Source organism: Chlorocebus sabaeus, chromosome 19, assembly GCF_047675955.1.
Source record: "Chlorocebus sabaeus isolate Y175 chromosome 19, mChlSab1.0.hap1, whole genome shotgun sequence".
Taxonomy (NCBI): domain Eukaryota; kingdom Metazoa; phylum Chordata; class Mammalia; order Primates; family Cercopithecidae; genus Chlorocebus; species Chlorocebus sabaeus.
Window position 1 is genome coordinate 9,996,671 of NC_132922.1, and position 16,074 is coordinate 10,012,744.

General features: G+C 40.2%; 1 protein-coding gene across 5 annotated transcripts in view; it reads right to left on the reverse strand.

The window, feature by feature from the left end:
* XPNPEP3 (X-prolyl aminopeptidase 3) overlaps window positions 1–16,074 on the reverse strand; it is a 76,848-nt gene that overhangs the window by 53,958 nt on the left and 6,816 nt on the right. For 2 of the 5 annotated variants that reach the window (XM_038007380.2, XM_073006686.1), the window contains one exon: window positions 10,101–10,217. The exons of 1 other annotated variant lie outside the window; for it this stretch is intronic. In XM_038007380.2, the coding sequence (XP_037863308.1) occupies window positions 10,101–10,217 (117 nt within the window). Of the gene's footprint in view, window positions 1–9,080; window positions 9,173–10,100; window positions 10,218–16,074 lie in introns of those variants that run through there. 2 more of the 5 variants (XR_012089451.1, XM_073006688.1) reach the window with 2 other exon arrangements.

A 16,074-nucleotide genomic window follows, 5' to 3' on the forward strand; every position in this document is an offset into this window, starting at 1 on the left:
AATCGCTTGAACCCAGGAGGCAGAGGTTGCAGTGAGCTGAGATCACCCCACTACACTTCCGCCTGGGCGACAGAGTGAGACTCAGTCTCTAAAAAACAAGAAAGAAATTTAAAAATCAATTATTTTTTTAAATTTCAGAAGAAAATTCATAATTTTAATAACTTTATATGTTATCTCTCATTCTCATTAATAACAGTATATATTAACGCATATCAGGAAGTTACTTCTGAAACAAGAAAATTATTTGGAAATCAAAGCAGGATCAAAAAAAACTGTCTTTTATACCCTTCAAAGCATTCCTATGTTTGCTGAATCCAATTTCATACAAATTGACTAAATGAGAAATATTTAAAACACTGGCTATATTTTCCCAAACCTATCAGTTATCAACACTACTGAGTGATCATTAAGTAAATGCTTGTAAACTTCTAAAATCTCAACATGACAAAGCACTCTCCATCACAACAATTTTCTTTCTTTTTTTTTTTTTTTTTTTTTTTTGAGATAGAGCTTCACCCTTATTGCCCAGGCTGGAGTGCAATGGCACAATCCCGGCTCATTGCAACCTCTGCCTCCCGGGTTCAAGCAATTCTCCTGCCCCAGCCTCCCAAGTAGCTGGGATTACAGGAATGCGCCACCACGCTGGGCTAATTTTGTATTTCTAGTAGAGATGGGGTTTCACCATGTTGGTCAGGTTGGTCTTGAACTCCTGACCTCAGGTGATCCACTGGCCTCGGCCTCCCAAAGTGCTTGGATTACAGGTGTGGGCCACTGTACCCAGAAACAAAAAATTTACTCAAGGAAAAAGAAACCTTAAGCCGGGCGCAGTGGCTCACACCTGTAATCCCAGCACTTTGGGAGGCCGAGGCGGGTGGATCGCCTGAGGTCGGGAGTTCGAGACCAGCCTGACCAACATGGAGAAACCCCGTCTCTACTAAAAATACAAAATTAGCTGGGCCTGGTGGCACAAGCCTATAATCCCAGCTACTAGGGAGGCTGAGGCAGGAGAATTGCTTGAAACTGGGAGGCAGAGGTTGCGGTGAGCCGAGATCGTGCCATTGCACTCCAGCCTGGGCAACAAGAGTGAAACTCCGCCTCAAAAAAAAAAAAAAGAAACCTTTTCATTTGAAGGAGAAAAAAAAAATGTGTTAAAGCAATGACCTTTAAACCCTGGGAGTAAACTTGGAAGGTGTTATGGCCTTTGATCACAGAACTCAACTTTATAGTCAATCTGACCTGGATTTCTTCTGATAAAACTATACCTGAATAGATCCTCTGGCAACTTTGTAGAATTGTAAAGAATTAAAAAACAAAGTCAGCATTTTATGACGTGGAACCACTTAAGAAGGAAAGGCTCTTCTAACAAGTTTATTGAGCCAATCAAAAGCCTAGATATTGGAAGCTGGACTCTGCAAAGTCTCACTATCAGTTCTGAGATTCTGCAGCCAAGAAGGAAAGCTCTTCCAGGACCCTTAGGATCATGCCTCTTGAAGAGAAAAGCAGTAATGTTCTTCATACTTTACCAGCTACACAAAACACCCAGAAAGGAAGATATAACAAAGACTGAAAATGGATGGAATGATACAGGTCTTTGCTACAATCTAGGTATGTATTTTATTTCCTGAAACTAACTAGATTAGAATTTTAACATGGTCTGATTTTGAAAAAAAGTCTGCTTAATATTAGGTAGTTTTCACAGCATATAGGGAAGTAATTAATAAACTATCACTTTGCAGTTGGAGAATGGGGAGAAAGAAAAAGCTAGTGTTTCCTTTATAATGTAAAACAGGCCTCTCAGAAAAAATGCAATGACCAAATAAAAAATACTCTAAATATATTTGCATATATTGAGCAAAACTAAACAAACAGAAAGGCTACATACATACATATTATGATTCTGTATGATTCCTCTTACATGAAGTCAAGAAAAGGCAAAACAGTCTATGATGACAGAAACCAAAAGAGTGGCTGCCTATGAAGGTGGAGACTGACTGGAGGAGCATGAGGGAACTTTCCAGGACGACGGAAATGTTCTATATCTTGACTGAGCTGTAGGTTACCTTTGTTAAAGCTCACTGAACTGCATATGTAAGATCTGTGAAATTTGCTGCATATAAATTTTACCTTATTTAAAAAAAGTATACTACTCTCCAAACAAAATAACTTTTATACTAAGACTTCTCTCAGTTGGATATCTTCTTATAAAAAATGTAATGAGAAAATACTTTAAAAAATATTCCCAGATAGTATTTTTTGGCATTGGTATTATGCACTGTTTTGTGGTTGAAAGTGTAGATTCTGAGTTAGGCTTTTGTGAGTTGGAATCCTGGCTTAGCAATTCACTGAGTGACTTGGAAAGAGCTACCAAACTTCCCTGTGCCTCAGTCTCCTCAAGTAAAATGGAAATAACAATAGCACTGACTTCACAAAGTTGTCAGGTGGATTGTGTAAGTTAATAAAACACTTAAAACACAACACTTAGCACTATATAAGTATTAGCTATAATTATTATCAAAATAAAAAATTTACACTTGAACTGGTTGTCATCCTGGTAATCCAAAGCCAAGCAGGACCTTAGAAGAGTAAAATTTACATGGACAACCACTATTATGACAACAAATGAGATCAAAATAGAAGACCTGGAAGTCTTTGGCTTTTTCACATGTTAGGAATGCATCTCCACTGACCATTCAGAAACTTTTCATTATTATTCATTTCTTTAGGTAGCTCCTGATTCTTGTCTAGGGCTGATTCTTGCTAATCTTTACCTCAGAGAGTTTCTCAGTGTTAATGAGGACTACACACAAAGGTAAAAAAGAGAAATACAAATGTCATTTATTTATTTATTTTTTGAGACAGAGTCTTGCTCTGTTGCCCAGGCAGGAGCAAAGTGGCGCGGTCTTAGCTCACTGCAACCTCTGCCTCCTGGGTTCAAGTGATTCTCGTGCCTCAGTCTCCCGAGTAGCTGGGATTACAGGCATGTGCCACCATGCCCAGCTGATTTTTTTTTTTTTTTTTTTTTTTTTTTTTTTTAGTAGAGATGGAGTTTCGCTATTTTGGCCAGGCTGTTGTCAAACTCCACGCCTCAAGCAATTGGCCCACCTTGGCCTCCCAAAGTGCTGGGATTATAGGTGTGAGCCACCATGCCCAGCCAAAGTCATTTATTTTTAATTTTCTAGTATTTACACTACATGAAAACTTTATTATATTTCAAGATTTTCTATTGGGCTTAAAAACAAACAAACAGGGAAATCCTCTACAATTCTTCCCTAGATGACAGTTTATAGATTATTGGTATAATGGCATCCTGAAATGGTCTGTCAATATGTACTAGATGTGTAAGTAAAAAACAGGTTTATTCATCTATAAATTTATTTACATAGTGACTACATTATTTACTCTGTATTAAAACTGAATCAGGAGATAAAGACAAGAGGAAAACAATCACTATGAATACGGTGATTTTAAAAAATTCTATAAGTAAGCCTGGGCAACACAGTAAGATCCCATCTCTACAAAAATTTAAAAAATTAGCCAGGCATGGTGGCTTATGCCTGTAGTCCTAGCTACTTGGGACACTGAGGCGGGAGGATCGCCTGGGAGGTCGAGACTGCAGTGAGATATGATTGTGCCACTGCAGTTCAGCCTGGGAGACAGAGCAAGACCCCATCTTAAAAACAAAACAAAAACAAAAACAAATAAAATTACATAGGTACATTGGGGTGAGAAAAGAAAATATATTACTTTATAAAAACAGGTGGGCTTCATGGTGAAATACTTATAGAAAAAGTAGACCTTCAACTTAAATTTAAAACCTGTAGGATACAAAACTTTCAGTCTACTATTCTATCAGGTATAATCTATTTAAAAAGTGTTTTGAAATGGTTAGATAAATGTAATGTCATCACTCATTTGATGGTGGTGGTGATGATAAAGATGTGAATGAATTTAAGGACTGAGTGACTGGGGATAAGACTACAGAGGCATGGGGAAGGCACGTTCTCTGTTTCAAAACATGGCCAATGGCCATAGATCTGGCCTGTCCCCTTAAGTCATCAGGCATCTCATGCACCTAGCTAAATGAGTGCCCACTAGGTTAGTGGTATATGTGAGAAACGCCTGGGGAGCTCTTCAAAACACGTGTTCCAAAGGCTGAGTATGGCAGCTCATGCCTATAATTCCAGCACTTTGGGGGGGCCAACGTGGTAGAATTGCTTTAGTCCAGGAGTTCAAGACCAGCCTGGGCAACGTAGTGAGACCCCATCTCTATAATACAAAAATTAGTTGGGCAGTTGGGCATGGTGGCACATGCCTGTAGTCCTAGTTATTCAGGAGGCTGAAGCAGAAGATTGCTTGACCCCTGGAGGTCAAGATTCCAGTGAGCTGTGATCTCGGTACTGTACTCCAACCTTGGAGACAGAGTGAGACCCTGTCTCAAAAAAACAAAAACAAAAACACATGTTCTAAGCCCTCCCTTTGAGATTATCATTCAACAGTTCTTTAGAGTCCTAGCATGTATGTATATTTTGAGAAAGCTTACCCAACAGTTTAGGCAGGTCCAAACTACTTCCAATTTCTGTTATTTCTTTATACATTTTACTTTTTAAATTCTTCTGAGATAGGGTAATACTCTGTCACCCAGGCTACAGTGCAGTAGCGAAATCATGGCTCACCACAGCCTTGACCTCCTGGGCTCAAGCATCATTTTATTTATTTTATTTTTTATTTATACTGGAGCGCAGTGGTGCAATCATGGCTCATTACGGCCTTGACCTCCTGGTCTCAAGCATCATTTTATTTATTTTTTATTTTTCTTCCTGACTCCCCAAACTTGTTATCAAGCATCATTTTAATCTTTTAAATAGTATAAAAATCTTACCACCACAAAATAGTATCTTTGTCTTTTAGATATTATTAAAATCAACCATATTTAACAAGTTTTAACAATAAAATGCATCCCTTGCTCAAGAGACAGCTACAATTAAACTATCACTGAAAGATGGGCAGCTGATTTTGAAACTCTTAAGGGAAAAAGATTTGGGAATAATTATCTATAACCCATTCTAGAATCAATCTTTTCATCATTTTAAATATTATATTCACTGCAACTGTATCGTCTCTGCCATTATATACATTTTTAAATTTTTATTTCTATTTTATTTTATTTTTGAGACAGGGTCTTGCTCTGTTGCCTAGGCTGGAGTGGAGTGGCACAATCTTGGCTGACTGCAGACTTGACTTCCCAGGCTCAAGCAATGCTCCTACCTCAGCTTCCCAAAGTGCTAGGATTATAGGCGTAGCTAGCACTACAGGCATGTGCCACCACACTCAGCTAATTTTGCTTACTTTTTTGTAGAGATAAGGTCTCACTATGTTGCCCAGGCCTCCCAAAGTGCTGGGATTACAGGCATGAGCCACCACACCTGGCTTCTGCCATTATAGTTGACGATAGAGATGAAAACGTAAATGGTGAAAGCATTGTCTTAAATTTTATGCCACATAGTTGCATTCTGATTGTTTCCCCAAAAATCTGTTCGCTGCTGTAGTTGAAAACCAAGAAGTGGGGCGGGCTTGGTGGCTCACACATGTAACACCAGCACTTTGAGAGGCCAAGGTGGGTGGATCATGAGGTCAGGAGTTCAAGACCAGCCTGACCAATATGGTGAAACCCTGTCTCTACTAAAAATACAAAAATTAGCCAGGCGTGGTGGTGCACACGTGTAGTCCCAGCTACTTGGGAGGCTGAGGCAGGGGAGGCGGAGGTTGCAGTGAGTTGGATCACGCCACTGCACTCCAGCCTGGGCAACAGAGCGAGACTCTGTCTCAAAAAAGAAAAAAAAAACAACCATGAAGTGGTTCTACATATGTTAGACAAGTTATTCTGACAAGCCCAACTCCCTGAGTAGCCCTTTTTAAATCTAGCACTCCAAACTATACCACATATTCTAAAACTAATTTTGTTTAAGAATGTAAAAATTTTAGAAATAATGCCTCATTAGGTATCCCACTGATTCTTTCCATTCATTCTCTAATATGTTTCAGTGTTTCTTTGAGATGAATGTCTTGCTGTCCTGCATAATGACAACATTACTCCTTTGACAATAATCAGGGAACCATGGAACTATCTTTCCCCTACAGATAATATAAAAAGTAGACTCGTTGGGCACAGTGGCTCACACCTGTAATCCCAGCACTTTGGGAGGCTGAGGCGGGCAGATCACCTGAGGTCAAGAGTTCGAGACTAGCTTGGCCAACATGGTGAAATTCCATTTCTACTAAAAACACAAAAATTACCCGGTGTGGTAGCAGGCGCCTGTAATCCTAGCTACTTGGGAGGCTGAGGGAGGAGAACTGCTTCAACCCAGGAGGCGGAGGTTGCAGTGAGCAGAGATTGTGTTGTTGCACTCCAGCCTGGGCGACAAGGAAACTCCGTCTCAAAAAAAAAAAGTAGACTCACAGTTCAGAATGCCACTTGCCTTCCCACATGGAATCATTTTCATGTCTGAGTGTCAAGTGTGAGACACAGTACTAATCAAAGAGACTGACCAACATTTTCCATCCCTACAGATACAGTCCTTAGCACAGAGATGGCACTGTCATAAAAAGCAGAAATGGTCTACAATGCTCAGATTTAAGGAAATGACAAGTTTTGAAAATCACTAGAACCTAGCAGTAGCACAGCCAAAAGAGAATTTATTTCCCGTGTCATCCTGCTAAATATTTTCCAAGCTATTGATGCTTCAGGAAACTTGGATAGGTAGGTATGGCAAAGAAAAATCTAGGAAAAATAGCTCCCAAGAATTCAGAGGAACTGGCCCAGTAATTACACTTTTTTTTTTTTGAGAGGAAGACTCACACGGTTGTCCAATCTGGAGTGCAATGGCGTGATCTCAGCTCACTGCAACCTCTGCCTCCTGGGTTCAAGTGATTCTCCTGCCTCAGCCTCCTGAGTAGCTGGGACTACAGGCAGACACCACCAAGCCCAGCTAATTTTTATATTTTTAGTAGAGATGGGGTTTCACTATGTTGGCCAGGCTGGTCTCGAACTCCTGACCTCGTGATCCACCTGCCTCAGCCTCCCAAAGTGCTGAGATTACAGGTGTGAGCCATCAAGCCCGGCCTCAGTAATTTCACTTCTAAGAATTTAAGGAAATAATAGAGCAATATACAGAGAGTGTGTACACATGTACACTTACACACACACCTATATAAGAAATAAGATTATAAAGAAACATATACCAAAATTTTCTCAACAGTGTCTTTCTCTGAGTTGTGGGATTATCAGTAATTAAAAAAAAAAACTATGCTTACCTGTATTCTCTTTTTCTGTATGCACAGAACTTGCATAATAATTAGGAAAGGCACTGAGATGTTTCCCAAAAGTACTAAGTACATACTGCCATGTATTAGGGAAATATGCAAAACATGAAACCTTTGGAGAAACCAAGTAGCACATGACATAATTTTATATCCTAAACTAACAAACCAACTGCGTAAGAGACTTTTTTTTGAGAGACACGGTCTCACTCTGTCACCCAAGATGGAGTGCTGAGGCATGATCACAGCTCACTGCATCTTTGACCTCCTGGGCTCACGCAATCCTCCCACCCGAGTCCCCCGAGTAGCTGGGACTACAGGCATGAGCACTAATTGTTTTATTTCTTATAGAGACGGGGTCTTGCTATGTTGCCTGTGCTCGTCTCGAACTCCTAACCTCAAGTGATCCTCTCACCTTGTCTTTCCAAAGTGTTGGGATTACAGGCATGAACCACTGTATCTGGCCTACAAGAGACTTTTTAAGTATTATATGCCTTTTAATTTTTTTTGTTTTTTCTTTTTCTTTTTTTTTTTTTTTTTGAAGAGGGAGTCTCGCTCTGTCGCCCAGGCTGGAGTGCAGTGGCCGGATCTCAGCTCACTGCAAGCTCCGCCTCCCGGGTTTACGCCATTCTCCTGCCTCAGCCTCCCGAGTAGCTGGGACTACAGGCACCCGCCACCTCGCCCAGCTAGTTTTTTTGTATTTTTTTAGTAGAGACGGGGTTTCACCGTGTTAGCCAGGATGGTCTCGATCTCCTGACCTCGTGATCCACCCATCTCCGCCTCCCAAAGTGCTGGGATTACAGGCTTGAGCCACCGCGCCCGGCCAATTTTTTTTGTTTTTTCTTATTTTTATTTTTGAGACAGAGTCTCCCTCTGCCCCCTAAGCTGGAGTGCAGTGGCGCAATTTTGGCTCACTGCAACCTCCGCCTCCTGGATTCAAGTGATTCTCCTGCCTCAGCCACCCCAGTAGCTGAGATTACAGGCATATGCCACCACACCTGGCTAATTTTTTTTTTTGTATTTTTAGTAGAGATGGGATTTTTTTTTTGTATTTTTAGTAGAGATGGGATTTCACCATATTAGTCAGGCTGGTCTCAAACTCCTGACCTCAGGTGATCCACCCACCTTGGCCTCCCAAAGTGCTGGGATTACAGGTGTGAGCCACTGTGCCCAGCCCCTTTTAATTTTTCTTAAAAATTTACTCTTCTTCACCCTACGATCATTTTAACACTTCCACAAGTTTTCCAACTCTGGAAGGAGAAAGACAAATGATTAACTCTTTTGATACTTTTGTCTGCAGAAAAATTGGTACCTAATGGCATACCTGATAGTTTGAGGTCTAAAATCCTAATAATTCTGTTTTAAAATTCCACTTCCATCCCTTCTCACTTACCCCACTGTCCAAGATCCCATGTCTAGGAGAGTAAAATTAGGACAGACATCCCTTTTCCCCAGATATTCACATATGTATGTATATGAACATACACATGTGCATATTTATTTATATTCACTTATACTTAATATGCACTTAAGGTATAGAGCAAAAAAGTCTAGATACAGAGACCATTATCTTGACAATATAATTACTGGGTTTAAGGCCTGGAAAATGCAGCTTACCATGTAAAAATATCTCACCACAAGAAATCAGTAATTTTCAAAGCTGGTAAAACTATCAATTCTACTAAAAAAAAAACTCGAGGCTACAGGTAGGTTGATAGGGTAAATACTAAAATTAATACCAACTGGGTTGCTATTAAGCTTACCTTACAGCTTTGAAAAACTCTGATTTCTTGTGGGTTTCAGTGGTGAGCTGCATTTCCTTAGTTTCAGCAGACCTCCCAGCAGGAATTCGAGTCTGATGAAAAATCAGCAAAAGGAAGCCCTCACTGAGAAACATACTGGTATCATTCACTGAGTGGACACAGTGAAAAAGGAACATATTTCTAAAGGCAAATTCACATTAGTAATATATATGTTTATGTGGCAAAGACGGATTTAATTTCTTATGGCAGAAAGAACAATTAATTTTCCTTGAAAACCTGATTGCTTTTTCTACAACGTGTTTGCTTTTACCCTACCTATCTCTTTGAGATATTCATTAGTCACAGTTCACCCCTTAAGTGCCCTTTAAGAAATCAAAACAAAAAACCTTTAGGTCTAAATTTGAGCAGTAGTTATTACACATCTTCTGGCAGTAACGCTGGGATCTTATAGCAGAAAAAAAAATTAGTAAAACAAACCTTTAACAATTTTTTGCATCACCTTTATCAACTGGGATACTATCTCTCAAATCTGTGACAAACAAATCTGGAAATCTTGCTTCATCTATATAGAAATCGGTTAAAATTTTAAAGTAAGTATTTGATAATTTCAAGAAAAAACACGTTTTCTAAAATGTCTTTAACACAGTAATTCACAATAGTATACAGTTCTAAAAACTTAGAAATAGAACTTTGCTTTAAAAACATCCTGAAATACATACCTTTCATTAATTATTCTGAATTATATGGTTTATCATATTTAAACCTTGTTCTAGACTAGTACTGTCAATAAAGCACCAGTACCCACAGGTAGTTAAATTTAAATTTAAATTAATTAAAATAAAATAAAATGTTCAGTTCCTTAGCTGTACTAGCAACCTTATTAGTGTACAATGGCCATGTGAGGTTGGTGGCTACCTTATGGAACAGCACAGATCCAGAGCTTACTGCAAGAAGTTCTATTCAATAGCATTGCTGTAGACAAAACCTAAATGGGGAGACAGCATAGTTAAAAGGCCTTACCTGGTCTGAGGAGGTGTGGGTGTGTAAAGGGGCTGGGCTGGCCTAAGTATCGGTTTGGAATCCTCCTTTCTGGGACAGGATGAAGGGAGTACCTTCGCTGTGAACACAACATACATCCTGAATGAAGAATAAAGAGGGCGAAATGAAACAATAGATCTAAGAAGTCTTCATGGTATAAATACACTTATCCATCTCCAGCAGTTTGGATGCTTTAGAAAAATGCAAACTAGTATTTCCTTCCTTCTCTCCTTCAATATTCATTTATTTATTTTTAAGACAGAGTCTCACTCTGTCGCCCAGGCTGGAGTCAGTGGCTCAGCCTCCCAAGTGGCTGGGACTACAGGTATGTGCCACCAAGCCTGGTTAATTTTTTTTATTTTTGGTAGAGATGAGGTCTCACTATGTTGCCCAGGCTGGAAACCCACACCATTTTTTTTGTAATCATCTTAGAAACTATGATTTTTCTTTTTTAAAAATCTTTTTAGAAGAAACTATGCTTTTTCTAAACAATCCTCTACAAACTTAATTGGAATTAACTTTTAAGACTCCTCTCTCCCAAATACATATATTATTATTCATAATTCGTAGTCCTTACAGAAATTGTGTGTTCACAAAGAGATTGTACAGTATTGATCGTTGAGATCAAACAGAGAGGACCTAGTGAGCAGCAGCGGGGAGCGATAACAGCAAAGATTACAAAGTCAAATAAACCTGAGTTTGAATCTCAGCTTCTCTGGTACTAACTGTGTTACCTTGTCCAGATTACTTCTCTGAGTCTGATTCCGTGTTTGTAAAACAATGATGATAATGCCTACTTCACGTGACAGTTAAAAATCTAATTCCTTAATTTAGAATGCAAAGCCTTCAAAGCTCTCTTATCTTCCTAATCTTTTTATTTCCCTCCAGCAGCACTAACCCGCTGGTGGAGTAGGCTGCTGCTGCACTGGTGAGTTCTCTCCTGATTTCTCTCTCTCCTCTGGCACCTTCTCCACATGCACGCTTGTGCACACATACTCGTGCACACACAGTATCTTCTGTAATCTCATTCGGGAGTGAAATTTCAGAATATAAAAAGTTAACTGATTCCTTTTTCAATGCTCATATGAAATAATCCTAGCATATCCTTCTATTTTGGACCACTCTCAAGCAGAGGGAGCTTAACTTTAATAAGTTCAAAGCAAACAAGTGACACTTTAACAGGAGACATAAATTGAGATGTTTATTCCCAGTACATTTTTAAAAAAGGTCTCAATAGCTTTTTACTTACATTAAACATCTTTTACCCAAAGTCATATAATTAGTAGCAAAGCTGGTGTGTTAAGTTCTATTTCAAAAATATCCAGTTCATTCGTAAGTTTCAAACTCTTTTGCTTAGGAAACTTCGTGATTTGGATCCTGCTCCCTCATCTGACCTAATCCTCAAAAAACATAATTGCAGCCACACTAAGCTACTTGAAGAATTCCGGCTAAATCATTCTGTATCATAATAGCATTTGCATGAAAAAATACAGTTCTCTTAAAGTGGACACTGCCTGCTTATATGATTACACAAATTCTAAAAAAAATCAGCTCAAATAGCACTTATGCGGGAGACTTCTCTTACTCTTCTTACACCTACTGCTTCTGTTTCAGATGTCTTCGCCAATGCTCCTATGGTTTCTATTTTAATACCTACTACACTTCACATAATTGCTAATTAGTTTGCCAGTCTACTATGAACAATCTTTGGAAAAAGAGATAACTTGTTACTTATTTTCCCAGTGACTTGATTTGGAACGTATTTTGAAGTTAAAAGTCAATGAGTCTGGCTTCTGATTGGACATAAGAAATAAAGAAAAAAGAGGAATTAAGAATAATTCTTGATTTTTGACTTCAACAAGTGAATAAATGGTTGTACCATTACGTGAAACAGGAAAGCCTGAGATATTTATTGGAAATAAATTTAATGGAGAGGTCAAATGAGCAATCTTAATTTCAGGGAGAAAAGTGCCAGGCTAGATATATAAATTAAGGTGTTATAAGCACACAGATAGCATTTAAAGCCCTGGGAATGGGTATTACCCAGGGAAACTGAACAAAGCCTGGCACTGTAATATTTTAGTGTGAGAAGGAACACAGGAGAAAGAAGGAAAATAAGAAGAATGTGGTATTTAGGGCCGGGTGCGGTGGCTCACACTTGTAATCCCGGCACGCTGGGAGGCCGAGGCAGGCAGATCACTTGAGGCCAGGAGTTCAGGACCAGCCTAGCCAACATGGCTAAACCCTGTCTCTACCCGCCAACCCCTACCCCCCACAAAAAAAGTGTGTGGTATTTAGGAAGTGAAACAAACAAGTGTTTTCAGAAGTGAGGAGGGCCAGGCCAGGCGCGCTGGCTCACGTTTGTAATCCCAGAACTTTGGGAGGCCGAGGTGGATGGATCACCTGAGGTTGGGAGTTCGAGACCAGCCTGACCAACATAGAGAAACCCCGTCTCTACTAAAAATACAAAATCAGCCGGGCACGGTGGTGCATGCCTGTAATCCCAGCTACTTGGGAGGCTGAGGCAGGAGAATGGCTTGAACCTGGGAGGTGAAGGTTGCGGTGAGCTGAGATCACACCACTGCACTCCAGCCTGGGCAACGAGAGTGAAACTCCATCTCAAAAAAAAAAAAAAAGAAAGAAAGAAAGAAAGAAAGGTGGGGAGGGCTCACAGTGTGGCAAGTGCTTCAAAATATAAGGAAGCCAAAAGGATGACCACTGGATATGGTAACATCAAAGTCACTGGAGACCCTGGCGATTTTAGCAGAGTAAAGAAGACAGAAGCCAGATTGGAGCGTGCCAAGGAGGGAATATGATGTAAGAAAGCAAAGACACTGAGACAATACTCTGGATAAGTTTTGTTGTGAAGAGGCAGAGAAAATGGCACAGCAGATGGCTGGGAGGCAAAGGATCATCAAAGTGGGGGATAACAGCAGAAACAAGTGCTCGTCTTATAACTTTATACTCCACTGAAATTAGTTTTTTCAAACTATATGAATTTCTTAAGAGCAGAATTTCCTATTTTCTACCTTCTCTCTGTATCATAGTGTCAGAGGTGTTCAAACCAGAGCAACTCCATCTTCAGTAGGGGTCTGGTAAAACAAGGCTAAGACCTGCTAGGCTACATTCCCAGTTTAAGTTAAGGCAGTCTTAATCACAGAATGAAATAGGAGGTCGGCACAAAATGCAGGACATAAAAACCTTGCTAATAAAACAGGTAAGTTATAGTAAAGAAGCTGGCCGGCTGGGCGAGTTGGCTCATGCCTGTAATCCCAGAACTTTGGGAGGCTAAGGCAGGCAGGTCACCTGAGGTCAGGAGTTCGAGATCAGCCTGACCAACATGGAGAAATCCCCTCTCTACTAAAAATACAAAATTAGGCCAGGCACGGTGGCTCATGCCTGTAATCCCAGCAATTTGGGAGGCTGAGGCGGGAGGATTACGAGGTCAGGAGATCGAGACCATCCTGGCGAACATGGTGAAACCCCGTCTCTACTCAAAATACAAAAAAATTAGCCGGGCGTGGTGGCAGGCGCCTGTAGTTCCAGCTTCTCGGGAGGCTGAGGCAGGAGAATGGCGTGAACCCGGGAGGCGATGGAGCTTGCAGTGAGCGGAGATCACGTCACTGCACTCCAGCCTGGGAGACACAGCGAGACTCTGTCTAAACACAAGGTGGTGCATGCCTGTAATCCCAGCTACTCAGGAGGCTGAGACAGGAGAATGGCTTGAACCCAAGAGGTAGAGGTTGTGGTGAGCTAAGATCCCACCATTGCACTCCAGCCTGGGCCGTAAGAGTGAAACTCCGCCTCAAATAATAATAATAATAATAACAAAAAATAAAAAATAAAAATAAGCCCGTCAAATTTAGACATTGCAAACATCTTCTCCTAGACTGTCACCTTCCTGAGAACTTTACCCGTGATATTCTTAGTAATAAAAATGTTAAAAAAAAAAAAAAAAGCTGGCCAAAACCCACTAAAACTAAGATGGCAATGACAGTAACCTGATTGTCCTCACTGCTACACTCCCACCAGCACCCTAAGAGTTTACAGATACCATGGCAACGTCAGGAAGTTACCCTATACGGTCTAAAATAGGGAAGCATGAATAATCCACTTTCTGTTTAGGATCAAGAAATAACCATAAAAATGGGCAACCAGCAGCCCTTGGGGCTGCTCTGCCTATGGAGTAGCCATTCTTTATTCCTTTACTTTTTTTTTTTTTTTTTTTTTTTTTTTGAGACGGAGTCTCGCTCTGTCGCCCAGGCTGGAGTGCAGTGGCGCAATCTCGGCTCACTGCAAGCTCCGCCTCCCGGGTTCACGCCATTCTCCTGCCTCAGCCTCCCGAGTAGCTGGGACTACAGGCGCCCGCCACTGCGCCTGGCTAATTTTTTGTATTTTTAGTAGAGACGGGGTTTCACCATGGTCTCGATCTCCTGACCTTGTGATCCGCCCGCCTCGGCCTCCCAAAGTGCTGGGATTACAGGCGTGAGCCACCGCGCCCGGACTATTCCTTTACTTTCTTAATAAACTTGCTTTAACTTTACTCTGTGGATTCCACTGAAATTCTTTCTTGCACGAGATCCAAGAACCATCTCTTGGGGTCTGGATTGGGACCCCTTTCCAGTAACAGTAGGTTCTTAATACCTGTTTGTGGAATGCCTAGAACCTAAACTCTTTAAGTCCTGGTCTGAGAAATGCAGTAGAGTGGAATGAGGAGAACCTGGAATTAGACTCAAGTTTAAAAATGAGGTTTTTCACTAACAAGCTACGTAGCCTTAGACAAATTACTCTATCTCTCAGAACGTCTGTTTTCGTATGGGCATAAAATACTTATTTTGCTAGAATGCTGTGTCAGTGAAATGAGCACTTGCTGCAGTGTGACTCAGAGGGTACCCAAAAATGTTCAACATTATTAGTTACTATTTCCAATGGCAGGCAAATTATAATCATGGGTATGCCACACATAAGTACATGTAAGTACATATACTGGAGAGAATTTAAATGGAGTTTTAAGCGTTTCACAATACCTCTCAAAAACAAGTATATAAAAAAATTAACGCAAAGCAAAAAAATATTCAGACCTGACAAATGGTCTTGAAAGACCAGAAACATACACTGCAGTTTTAGATTTCATTATAGTATCATTTAAGTGAGGGGTTATAAATGTGATGGAAAATAAAATAAACACAACATAGAGGAGGAAAAACAAAGATCATTATAGGGAATTTTCAGAGACAATAAAATGAGCCAGGTATAGAATATAAGTTCTTTAAATTTGGGTCTAGACTACTGGTAATTTATCCCCAAAGAAATCCACCTTTGGTCTGTTTCTACCTGGGCTCTTGAATTCTACTTTCCCATACATGACTGAATTTCCAAATAGTAACCACTGATCCATCACAAATGTAAATCACATCATTAAACTTGCATATTCCCCACTCCCCACGAAGGCTTCCCACTGAACTCGAAATCAAGCGCTAGCTTTAAGTGCAACAGTCCCAACTGGCAACAACCAAAACGTCCATCGACATGGCCAGTGGCTACCATATTAGATCACTATGTGGCTGACTCTCACATAGGTCTCAGCAATAATCTTCTCAGGCTTCTCCTCAGAGGCCTTCTAAAACCAATCTAAAGTAGCGCTCTCCCCCAGCACATTGTTCTTTATTTTTTTTGGAGCACATATCACAGTATCTCAAACTATTTTATTTGTTCAATTATTTGTATTCTATTATAATGCAAGCACCAGGAAAACTGGTGTGTTTTGTTCAATACTGTTATCACCAGTGGCTAAAACGGTGCCTGGCACAAAGTAGACATTCAATAATTATATAGTGAATACATAAACACGCAACTTTCCAAATCTTTAATTACATGTTGTATAGCAGTAAACCTTGGGTGGACAAAATACTATAATCTCAAAATGACTTACCACTGGCATGCAGAAAGTTAACTT